Raw genomic sequence first — 12,500 nt, forward strand, 5'->3', positions numbered from 1 at the left:
TGCTTACCTGATAAATTAATTTCTTCTACGATATGACGAGTCCACGGCACTCCCTGTCATTTTCAGACAGATTTAGGACTATATTTTTTTTTTTTATAACTTCAGTCACCTCTGCACGTTTTAGCTTTCCTTTCTCTTCCTAAACCTTTGGTCGAATGACTGGGGGTGGAGCTTAAGGGAGGAGCTATATATACAGCTCTGCTGTGGTGCTCTTTGCCCACTTCCTGTTAGCAGGAGGTTAATATCCCCACATGTAAGGATGAAATCTGTGGACTCAGTCGTATCGTAGAAGAAATTTATTTATCAGGTAAGCATAAATTTACTTTTCTCTCCCATACACGCAGGCACACTTTCTCTCCCATACACGCAGGCACACTTTCTCTCCCATACACGCAGGCACACTTTCTCTCCCATACACGCAGGCACACACCCTCTCTCTCTGCCATATATACACGCAGGCACTCACCCTCTCTCCCTCCCATCATGCAGGCACTCACCCCTCTCTCTCTCCCATACATGCAGGCACACACCCTCTCTCTCTTTCTCTCTCTCTCTCTCTCTCTCTCTCTCTCTCTCTCTCTCTCTCTCTCTCTCTCTCTCTCATACATGCAGGCACACACCCTCTCTCTCTGCCATACATGCAGGCACACACCCTCTCTCTCCCATACATGCAGGCACACACCCTCTCTCTCCCTTACATGCAGGCACACACCCTCTCTCTCCTCATACATGAGGCCACACACCCTCTCTCTCCCATACATGCAGGCACCACACCCTCTCTCTCTTCCTCACATGCAGGCACAACACCCTCTCTCTCTCTCTCTGCCTCTCTCTCTTCCCCCTCCCTCTCTCTCTCCTCCCATACATGCAGGCACACACCCTCTCTCTCCTCTCTTACATGCAGGCCACACACCCTCTCTCTCCCATACTGCAGGCACACACCCTCTCTCTCCCCATACATGCAGGCACCACACCCTCTCTCTCTCATCTCTCTCTCTCTCTCTCTCCCATATCATGCAGGCACACACCCTCTCTCTCCCATACATGCAGGCACACACCCTCTCTCTCTCTCTCTCTCTCTCTCCCATACATGCAGGCACACACCCTCTCTCTCTCCCATACATGCAGGCACACACCCTCTCTCTCCCATACATGCAGGCACACACCCTCTCTCTCTCTCTATCTCTCTCTCTCTCTCATACATGCAGACACACACCCTCTCTCTCTGCCATACATGCAGGCACCACACCCTCTCTCTCTCTCTCTCTCTCTCTCTCTCTCTCTCTCTCTCTCTCTCTCTCTCTCTCTCTCTCTCTCTCTCTCATACATGCAGGCACACACCCTCTCTCTGCCATACATGCAGGCACACACCCTCTCTCTCCCATACATGCAGGCACACACCCTCTCTCTCCCATACATGCAGGCACACACCCTCTCTCTCCCATACATGCAGGCACACACCCTCTCTCTCTCTCTCTCTCTCTCTCTCTCCCATACATGCAGGCACACACCCTCTCTCTCTCTCTCTTACATGCAGGCACACACCCTCTCTCTCCCATACATGCAGGCACACACCCTCTCTCTCCCATACATGCAGGCACACACCCTCTCTCTCTCTCTCTCTCTCTCTCTCTCTCTCTCATACATGCAGGCACACACCCTCTCTCTCTCCCATACATGCAGGCACACACCCTCTCTCTCCCATACATGCAGGCACACACCCTCTCTCTCTCTCTCTCTCTCTCTCTCTCTCTCTCATACATGCAGGCACACACCCTCTCTCTCTCTCTCTCTCTCTCTCATACATGCAGACACACACCCTCTCTCTCTGCCATACATGCAGGCACACCCCCTCTCTCTCTCTCTCTCTCTCTCTCTCTCTCTCTCTCTCTCTCTCTCTCTCTCTCTCTCTCTCTCTCTCTCTCTCTCTCTCTCTCTCTCTCTCTCTCTCTCTCTCTCTCTCTCTCTCTCTCTCTCTCTCTCTCTCCTCTCTCTCTCTCTCTCTCTCTCTCTCTCTCTCTCTCTCTCTCTCTCTCTCTCTCTCTCTCTCTCTCTCATACATGCAGACACACACCCTCTCTCTCTCTGCCATACATGCAGGCACACACACTCTCTCTCTCTATCTCTCTCTCTCTCTCTCTCTCTCTCTCTCTCTCTCTCTCTGCCATACATGCAGGCACACACCCTCTCTCTCCCCCACACATGCAGGCACACACCCTTTCTCACTCTGCCATACATGCAGGCACACACCCTTTCTCTCTGCCATACATGCAGGCACACACCCTTTCTCACTCTGCCATACATGCAGGCACACACCCTTTCCTCACTCTGCCATAACATGCAGGGCACACACCCTTTCTCTCTGCCATACATGCAGGCACACACCCTCTCTCTCTCTGCCATACATGCAGGCACACACCCTTTCTCTCTCTGCCATACATGCAGGCACACACCCTTTCTCTCTCTGCCATACATGCAGGCACACACCCTTTCTCTCTGCCATACATGCAGGCACACACCCTTTCTCCTGTTAAGTGTAGTCAGTCCACGGGTCATCCCATTACTTATCGGGATTATATCTCCTCCCTAACAGGAAGTGCAAGAGGATAACCCAAGCAGAGCTGCTATATAGCTCCTCCCTCTACGTCATACCCAGTCATTCTCTTGCACCTAACTAATAGATAGGACGTGTGAGAGGACTGTGGTTATTAAAATTAGTTTTTATATCTTCAATCAAAAGTTTATTTTAAACAGCACCGGAGTGTGTTGTTTTTTCTCAGGCAGCATTAGAAGAAGAATCTACCTGAGTTTGTGTATGATCTTAGCGGTCGTAACTAAGATCCATTTGCTGTTCTCGGCCATTCTGAGGAGTGAGGTAACTTCAGAACAGGGGACAGCGGGCAGGGTTCACCTGCAAGGAGTTATGTTGCAGTATATTATTTTCTAGGAATGGAATTGACTAAGAAAATACTGCTAATACCCATAGAATGTAAGTGCAGCCTTAAATGCAGTAGTAGCGACTGTTATCAGGCTGATATGTATGTATGTTACACTGAGGTATTTCTGGGGAATGGAACTTCACTAAGAAAATACTGTATACATTTAACTTATATTTAAGCCCCCACTGCAGTGAAAGCGACTAGCAGCAGGCTTATTAGTATCATTTCATAATTTTATTTTAAAACGTTTTTCTGGCATGTTAATCGTTTTTCTCTGAGGTACTGGTGATAAAAATTTTGGGCATTATTTTTCCACATGGCTGTCGTTTATTTATGAATAAAATCAGTTTACTGAGCTTCCCCACTGTTATAATATGAGTGGGAGGGGCCTATTTTGGCGCTTTCTTGCGCAGTAAGAATTCACTCAGTCTTCCTATTCCTTCCTCCATGATCCAGGACGTCTCTACAGAGCCCAGGGGTCTCCAAAACTAGTTTTGAGGGAGGTAATCACTCACAGCAGACCTGTGAGACTGTGCTTTTGACTGTGATAGAACAGCCAAAACTAGTTTTGAGGGAGGTAATCACTCACAGCAGACCTGTGAGACTGTGCTTTTGACTGTGATAGAACGTTTTATATCTGTTATCCGTTTTTTTGGGTATTAAGGGGTTAATCATCCATTTGCTGGTGGGTGCAATCCTTTGCTAACTTATTGCATTTATTGTAAAAATTTGGTTGCTATAACAAATTTGGTTCATTGTAATTCAACTGTGACAGTTTATTGGTGTTTTTTAAAGGCAGAGTAACGTTTTTTATATTGCTTGTAAATTTATTTCAAAAGTATTTTCCAAGCTTGCTAGTCTCATTGCTAGTCTGTTAAACATGTCTGACACAGAGGAAACTCTTTGTGCAATATGTTCAAAGGCCAATGTGGAGCCCAATAGAAATTTGTGTACTAATTGCATTGATGCTACTTTAAATAAAAGTGTACATGTAAAGAAAATTTCACCAGACAACGAGGGGGAAGTTATGCCGACTAACTCTCCTCACGTGTCAGTACCTTCATCTCCCGCTCGGGAGGTGCGTGATATTGTGGCGCCAAGTACATCAGGGCGGCCCATACAAATCACTTTGCAAGACATGGCTAATGTTATGACTGAAGTATTATCCTAAATTGCCAGAAATTAGGGGTAAACGCGACCACTCTGGGGTGAGAAACAGAGTGCGCTGATAATATTAGAGCCATGTCTGATACTGCGTCACAATATGCAGAACATGAGGACGGAGAGCTTCATTCTGTGGGTGACGGATCTGATCCAAGTAAACTGGACTCAGACATTTCAAATTTTAAATTTAAGCTTGAGAACCTCCGTGTATTGTTAGGGGAGGTATTAGCGGCTCTGAATGATTGTAACACGGTTGCAATTTCAGAGAAAATGTGTAGGCTGGATAAATATTTTGCGGTACCGACGTGTACTGACTTTTTTCCTATTCCTAAAAGGCTTACAGAAATTATTAACAAGGAGTGGGATAGACTCTGGTGTGCCTTTTCTCCCCCTCCTATATTTAGAAAAAATGTTTCCAATAGACGCCACCATAACGGGACTTATGGCAGACGGTCCCTAAGGTGGAAGGAGCAGTTTCTACTCTGGCTAAACGCACCACTATCCCGGTGGAGGATAGCTGTGCTTTTTCAGATCCAATGGATAAAAAGTTAGAGGGTTACCTTAAGAAAATGTTTGTTCAACAAGGTTTTATATTACAACCGCTTGCATGCATTGCGCCTGTCACGGCTGCGGCGGCATTCTGGTTTGAGTCTCTGGAAGAGACCATTAACTCAGTTACATTGGATGAGATTACAGACAAGCTTAGAGTACTTAAGCTAGCCAATTCATTTATTTCCGATGCCGTAGTACACTTAATTAAACTTACGGCTAAGAATTCAGGATTTGCCATTCAGGCGCGCAGAGCGCTGTGGCTTAAATCTTGGTCAGCCGATGTGACCTCTAAATCTAAATTGCTTAACATACCTTTCAAAGGGCAGACATTGTTCGGGCCCGGTTTGAAAGAAATTATCGCTGACATTTCTGGAGGTAAGGGTCATGCCCTGCCTCAAGACAGAGCCAAACCAAGGGCTAGACAGTCTAATTTTCGTGCCTTTCGTAACTTCAAGGCAGGAGCAGCATCAACTTCCTCAGCCCCAAAGCAGGAAGGAACTGTTGCTCGCTACAGACAGGGCTGGAAACCTAACTAGTCCTGGAACAAGGGCAAGCAGGCCAGAAAACCTGCTGCTGCCCCTAAGACAGCATGAAGTGAGGGCCCCCGATCCGGAAACGGATCTAGTTGGGGGCAGACTTTCGCTCTTCGCCCAGGCTTGGGCAAGAGATGTCCAGGATCCCTGGGCGTTAGAGATCATATCTCAGGGATACCTTCTGGACTTCAAAGCTTCTCCTCCAAAAGGGAGATTTCATCTTTCAAGGCTGTCAGCAAACCAGCTAAAGAGAGAAGCGTTTCTACGCTGTGTACAAGACCTTTTACTAATGGGAGTGATCCATCAGTTCCGCGGTCGGAACACAGACAAGGGTTTTACTCAAATCTGTTTGTGGTTCCAAAAAAGAGGGAACCTTCAGACCAATTTTTGGACTTAAAGATCCTAAACAAGTTCCTAAGAGTTCCATCGTTCAAAATGGAAACTATTCGGACAATCTTACCTATGATCCAAAGGGGTCAATACATGACCACAGTGGATTTAAAGGATGCCTACCTTCACATACCGATTCACAAGGATCATTATCGGTACCTAAGGTTTGCCTTCCTAGACAGGCATTACCAATTTGTAGCTCTTCCCTTCGGGTTAGCCACGGCTCCAAGAATCTTTACAAAGGTTCTGGGCTCTCTTCTGGCGGTACAAAGACCGCGAGGAATTTCAGTAGCTCCGTACCTAGACGACATTCTGATACAAGAGTCAAGTTTCCAGACTGCCAAGTCTCATACAGAGTTGGTTCTGGCATTTCTAAGGTCGCATGGGTGGAAGGTGAACGTAGAAAAGAGTTCTCTGTTGCCACTCACAAGAGTTCCCTTCTTAGGGACTCTTATAGATTCTGTAGAAATGAAAATTTACCTGACAGAAGACAGGTTAACAAAACTTCTAAATGCTTGCCGTGTCCTTCATTCCATTCCACACCCGTCAGTGGCTCAATGCATGGAGGTAATCGGCTTAATGGTAGCGGCAAATGGACATAGTACCTTTTGCACGCCTGCATCTCAGACCACTACAATTGTGCATGCTAAGTCAGTGGAATGGGGATTACTCAGATTTGTCCCCTATGCTGAATCTGGATCAAGAGACCAGAGATTCTCTTCTATGGTGGCTTTCTCGGCCACATCTGTCCAGGGGGATGCCCTTCAGCAGGCCAGACTGGACAATTGTAACAACAGACGCCAGCCTACTAGGTTGGGGCGCTGTCTGGAATTCCCTGAAGGCTCAGGGATCATGGACTCAGGAGGAGAGTCTCCCTTCCAATAAACATTCTGGAATTGAGAGCAGTTCTCAATGCTCTTCTGGCTTGGCCTCAGCTAGCAACTCTGAGGTTCATCAGGTTCCAGTCGGACAACATCACGACTGTGGCTTACATCAACCATCAGGGAGGGACAAGGAGTTCCCTAGCGATGATGGAAGTCTCAAAGATAATTCGCTGGGCAGAGTCTCACTCTTGCCACCTGTCAGCGATCCACATCCCAGGCGTGGAGAACTGGGAGGCGGATTTCCTAAGTCGCCAGACTTTTCATCCGGGGGAGTGGGAACTTCACCCGGAGGTATTTGCACAAACTGCTTCGGCGTTGGGGCAAACCAGATCTGGATCTCATGGCGTCTCGCCAAAACGCCAAGCTTCCTTGTTACGGATCAAGATCCAGGGACCCGGAAGCGGTTCTGATAGATGCTCTGACAGCACCCTGGGTCTTCAACATGGCTTATGTGTTTCCACCCTTCCCGATACTTCCTCGACTGATTGCCAGGATCAAAACAGGAGAGAGCATCGGTGATTCTAATAGCGCCTGCGTGGCCACGCAGGACCTGGTATGCAGATCTAGTGGAACATGTCGTCCTGTCCACCATGGTCTCTGCCTCCTGAGACAGGACCTTCTGGTTCAGGGTCCTTTCAAACATCCAAATCTAATTTCTCTGAGGCTGACTGCTTGGAGATTGAACGCTTGATTCTATCAAAGCGTGGATTCTCGGAGTCAGTGATTGATACCTTAATACAGGCTAGGAAACCTGTCACCAGGAAAATTTACCATAAAATATGGCGTAAATACTTACATTGGTGCGAATCCAAGAGTTACTCATGGAGTAAGGTCAGGATTCCTAGGATATTGTCTTTTCTACAAGAAGGCTTAGAAAAGGGTTTATCTGCTAGTTCGTTAAAGGGACAGATCTCAGCTCTGTCCATTCTTTTGCACAAGCGTCTGTCAGAAGTTCCAGACGTTCAGGCTTTTTGTCAGGCTTTGGCCAGGATTAAGCCTGTGTTTAAAACTGTTGCTCCGCCATGGAGCTTAAACTTAGTTCTTAACCTTCTACAGGGTGTTCCGTTTGAACCCCTTCATTCCATTGATATCAAGCTGTTATCTTGGAAAGTTCTGTTCCTAATGGCTATTTCGTCGGCTCGAAGAGTCTCTGAGTTATCAGCCTTACATTGTGATTCCCCTTATCTGATTTTTCATTCAGACAAGGTAGTTCTGCGTACTAAACCTGGGTTCTTACCTAAGGTAGTCACTAACAAGAATATCAATCAAGAGATTGTTGTTCCTTCATTGTGCCCTAACCCTTCCTCAAAGAAGGAACGACTTCTGCACAATCTGGACGTTGTCCGGGCCCTGAAATTCTATTTACAGGCAACTAAAGATTTTCGACAAACTTCTTCCCTGTTTGTCGTTTATTCGGGACAGAGGAGAGGTCAAAAGGCTTCGGCTACCTCTCTCTCTTTTTGGCTTCGTAGCATAATACGTTTAGCCTATGAGACTGCTGGACAGCAGCCTCCTGAAAGAATTACAGCTCATTCTGCCAAAGCTGTGGCTTCCACTTGGGCCTTTAAAAATGAGGCCTCTGTTGAACAGATTTGCAAGGCTGCAACTTGGTCTTCACTTCACACCTTTTCAAAATTTTACAAATTTGACACTTTTGCTTCTTCGGAGGCTGTTTTTGGGAGAAAGGTTCTTCAGGCAGTGGTTCCTTCCGTGTAAAGTTCCTGCCTGTCCCTCCCGTCATCCGTGTACTTTTAGCTTTGGTATTGGTATCCCATAAGTAATGGATGACCCGTGGACTGACTACACTTAACAGGAGAAAACATAATTTATGCTTACCTGATAAATTCCTTTCTCCTGTAGTGTAGTCAGTCCACGGCCCCGCCCTGTTTTTACGGCAGGTCTAAATTTTAAATTAAACTCCAGTCACCACTGCACCCTATAGTTTCTCCTTTCTCGTTTGGTTTTGGTCGAATGACTGGGTATGACGTAGAGGGGAGGAGCTATATAGCAGCTCTGCTTGGGTGATCCTCTTGCACTTCCTGTTAGGGAGGAGATATAATCCCATAAGTAATGGATGACCCGTGGACTGACTACACTACAGGAGAAAGGAATTTATCAGGTAAGCATAAATTGTTTTCTCTCTGCCATACATGCAGGCACACACCCTCTCTCTCCCCCATACATGCAGGCACACACCCTCTCTCTCCCCCACACATGCAGGCACACACCAGCTCTCTCTGCCATACATGCAGGCACACACCCTCTCTCTCCCCCATACATGCAGGCACACACCCTTTCTCTTTCTGCCATACATGCAGGCACACACCCTTTCTCTCTGCCATACATGCAGACACACATCCTCTCTCTCTGCCATACATGCAGGCACACACTCTCTCTCTCTCTGTCATACATGCAGGCACACACCCTCTCTCTCCCCCACACATGCAGGCACACACCCTTTCTCTCTGCCATACATGCAGGCACACACCCTTTCTCTCTGCCATACATGCAGGCACACACCCTTTCTCTCTGCCATACATGCAGGCACACACCCTTTCTCTCTGCCATACATGCAGGCACACACCCTTTCTCTCTGCCATACATGCAAGCACACACCCTTTCTCTCTGCCATATATGCAGGCACACACCCTTTCTCTCTGCCATATATGCAGGCACACACCCTTTCTCTCTGCCATATATGCAGGCACACACCCTTTCTCTCTGCCATACATGCAGGCACACACCCTTTCTCTCTGCCATACATGCAGGCACACACCCTTTCTCTCTGCCATACATGCAGGCACACACCCTTTCTCTCCCCCATACATGCAGGCACACACCCTTTCTCTTTCTGCCATACATGCAGGCACACACCCTTTCTCTTTCTGCCATACATGCAGGCACACACCCTTTCTCTTTCTGCCATACATGCAGGCACACACCCTTTCGCTTTCTGCCATACATGCAGGCACACACCCTTTCGCTTTCTGCCATACAGGCAGACACACACCCTTTCTCTCTGCCATACAGGCAGACACACACCCTTTCTCTCTGCCATACATTCAGGCACACACCCTTTCTCTCTGCCATACATGCAGGCACACACCCTTTCTCTCCGCCATACATGCAGGCACACACCCTTTCTCTTTCTGCCATACATGCAGGCACACACCCTTTCTCTTTCTGCCATACATGCAGGCACACACCCTTTCTCTTTCTGCCTTACATGCAGGCACCACACCCTTTCTCTTTCTGCCATACATGCAGGCACACACCTTTCTCTTTCTGCATACATGCAGGCACACACCCCTTTCTCTTTCTGCCATACATGCAGGCACACACCCCTTTCTCTTTCTGCCATACATGCAGGCACACACCCTTTCTCTCTCTGCCATACATGCAGGCACACACCCTTTCTCTCTCTGCCATACATGCAGGCTCACACCCTTTCTCTCTCTGCCATACATGCAGGCACACACCCTTTCTCTCTCTGCCATACATGCAGGCACACACCCTTTCTCTCTCTGCCATACATGCAGGCACACACCCTTTCTCTCTCTGCCATACATGCAGGCACACACCCTTTCTCTCTGTGCCATGCATGCAGGCACACACCCTTTCTCTCTGTGCCATGCATGCAGGCACACACCCTTTCTCTCTGTGCCATGCATGCAGGCACACACCCTTTCTCTCTGTGCCATGCATGCAGGCACACACCCTTTCTCTCTCTGCCATGCATGCAGGCACACACCCTTTCTCTCTCTGCCATGCATGCAGGCACACACCCTTTCTCTCTCTGCCATGCATGCAGGCACACACCCTTTCTCTCTCTGCCATGCATGCAGGCACACACCCTTTCTCTCTCTGCCATGCATGCAGGCACACACCCTTTCTCTTTGCCATACATGCAGGCACACACCCTCTCTCTCTCTCTCTCTCTCTCTCTCTCTCTCTCTAATCTCTCTCTCTCTCATACATGCAGGCACACACCCTTTCTTTCTCTGCCATACATGCAGGCACACACCCTCTGTCTCTTCAATAGCACTGACACGCCTTCTTTCCCTAGGTTGGGTTGATGAAAACAGGATTCTGAAGTCTCTGGACCTGGCTGGGCTGGTAAGAATCGACGAATACCGAGTCAGACATGTATATACCTAGAACAATTGATTTGATTGGTAGTAAAACATTTACTCTTAACATTAAAACATGCAGCTTGTGCCTAATACAAAGAGTAGTAACGTTATACCTCTTGCTGTTACTCACACACCGTTGTCTTGTTTCAGTCTTCTTTGGCAAATAGAACCGGCGGACTGAACAAAAATGTGGACTGGAATTGGTAAGTCTGAGATCTGTGTCTTGTAATTATTATACTTTATTTATAAAGCGCCAACATATTCTCCATCGCTGTTTATGGGTACAGTTTGTTTGAATAAAACAATGAAACAAAACTTGTAAGAGACACAACAGAATATGACACATACAGGGGGAGTTGAGGGCCCTATTCCCGTGGGAACTTACTCTAGAAGGGTAGGAGGGTGAGAAACAGGAGGTGCTTGCTGCAAGGGTGAGAATGATGTTAGTACAGAGTATTAGGTCATTCATTTGTTACGGAGTTGGTTGGTGGCTTCCCTCAACAATAGATTATTTAGGGAGCGTTTAAAAGATGGCAGATTAGGGGCAAGTCTAAACAGCTGCGAGGGAGAGTTTTCCCAGAGGGTAGGTACCGTGTGAGATAAGTCCTGCGAGTCTCACGTGTGTTCATTTTATCACACTATTACTTCACACTAGGATATTGTGTGTGTCACACTGTGACATTAAATGTGTGTATGTTATGTGTGTGTATCACTGTGTGTGTGTATCACTGTGTGTGTGTATCACTGTGTGTGTGTGTATCACTGTGTGTATCACTGTGTGTGTGTATCACTGTGTGTATCACTGTGTGTGTGTGTGTATCACTGTGTGTGTGTGTGTCACTGTGTGTGTCACTGTGTGTGTCACTGTGTGTGTGTCACTGTGTGTGTGTCACTGTGTGTGTCACTGTGTGTGTGTCACTGTGTGTGTGTCACTGTGTGTGTGTCACTGTGTGTGTGTCACTGTGTGTGTGTGTGTCACTGTGTGTGTGTGTATCACTGTGTGTGTGTGTATCACTGTGTGTGTGTGTGTATCACTGTGTGTGTGTGTGTATCACTGTGTGTGTGTATCACTGTGTGTGTGTGTGTGTATCACTGTGTGTGTGTGTGTGTATCACTGTGTGTGTGTGTATCACTGTGTGTGTGTGTGTGTATCACTGTGTGTGTGTGTGTGTATCACTGTGTGTGTGTGTGTGTATCACTGTGTGTGTGTGTGTGTATCACTGTGTGTGTGTGTGTGTGTATCACTGAGTGTGTGTGTGTGTCACTGTGTGTGTGTGTCACTGTGTGTGTGTGTCACTGTGTGTGTGTCACTGTGTGTGTGTGTCACTGTGTGTGTGTGTCACTGTGTGTGTGTGTCACTGTGTGTGTGTGTGTCACTGTGTGTGTGTGTGTCACTGTGTGTGTGTGTGTCACTGTGTGTGTGTGTATCACTGTGTGTGTGTGTGTCACTGTGTGTGTGTGTCACTGTGTGTGTGTGTCACTGTGTGTGTGTGTCACTGTGTGTGTGTGTGTGTGTGTGTCACTGTGTGTGTGTGTGTGTGTCACTGTGTGTGTGGTGTGTGTGTGTGTGTCCCTGTGTGTGGGTGACCCGGTGTGTGTGTGTGTGTGTGTCACTGTGTGTGTGTCACTGTGTGTGTGTCACTGTGTGTGTGTGTCACTGTGTGTGTGTGTGTCACTGTGTGTGTGTGTCACTGTGTGTGTGTGTCACTGTGTGTGTGTGTGTGTCACTGTGTGTGTGTGTGTCACTGTGTGTGTGTGTGTCACTGTGTGTGTGTGTGTCACTGTGTGTGTGTGTGTCACTGTGTGTGTGTGTCACTGTGTGTGTGTGTGTGTGTCACTGTGTGTGTGGTGTGTCAATGTGTGTGTGTGTCACTGTGTGTGTGTGTGTGTGTGTGTGTGTGTGTG

The 12,500-nt window shown here is 47.5% G+C and overlaps 1 protein-coding gene across 1 annotated transcript in view; it reads left to right on the forward strand.

Moving 5' to 3' along the window:
- Window positions 1–12,500, forward strand: part of ABCD4 (ATP binding cassette subfamily D member 4) — a 559,835-nt gene that overhangs the window by 442,004 nt on the left and 105,331 nt on the right. Inside the window, exons 8-9 of the mRNA XM_053696972.1 lie at window positions 10,479–10,578; window positions 10,746–10,798. Coding sequence (XP_053552947.1) covers window positions 10,479–10,578; window positions 10,746–10,798 — 153 coding nt within the window. The remainder of the gene's footprint in view (window positions 1–10,478; window positions 10,579–10,745; window positions 10,799–12,500) is intronic.

Source organism: Bombina bombina, chromosome 1, assembly GCF_027579735.1.
Source record: "Bombina bombina isolate aBomBom1 chromosome 1, aBomBom1.pri, whole genome shotgun sequence".
NCBI lineage: Eukaryota > Metazoa > Chordata > Amphibia > Anura > Bombinatoridae > Bombina > Bombina bombina.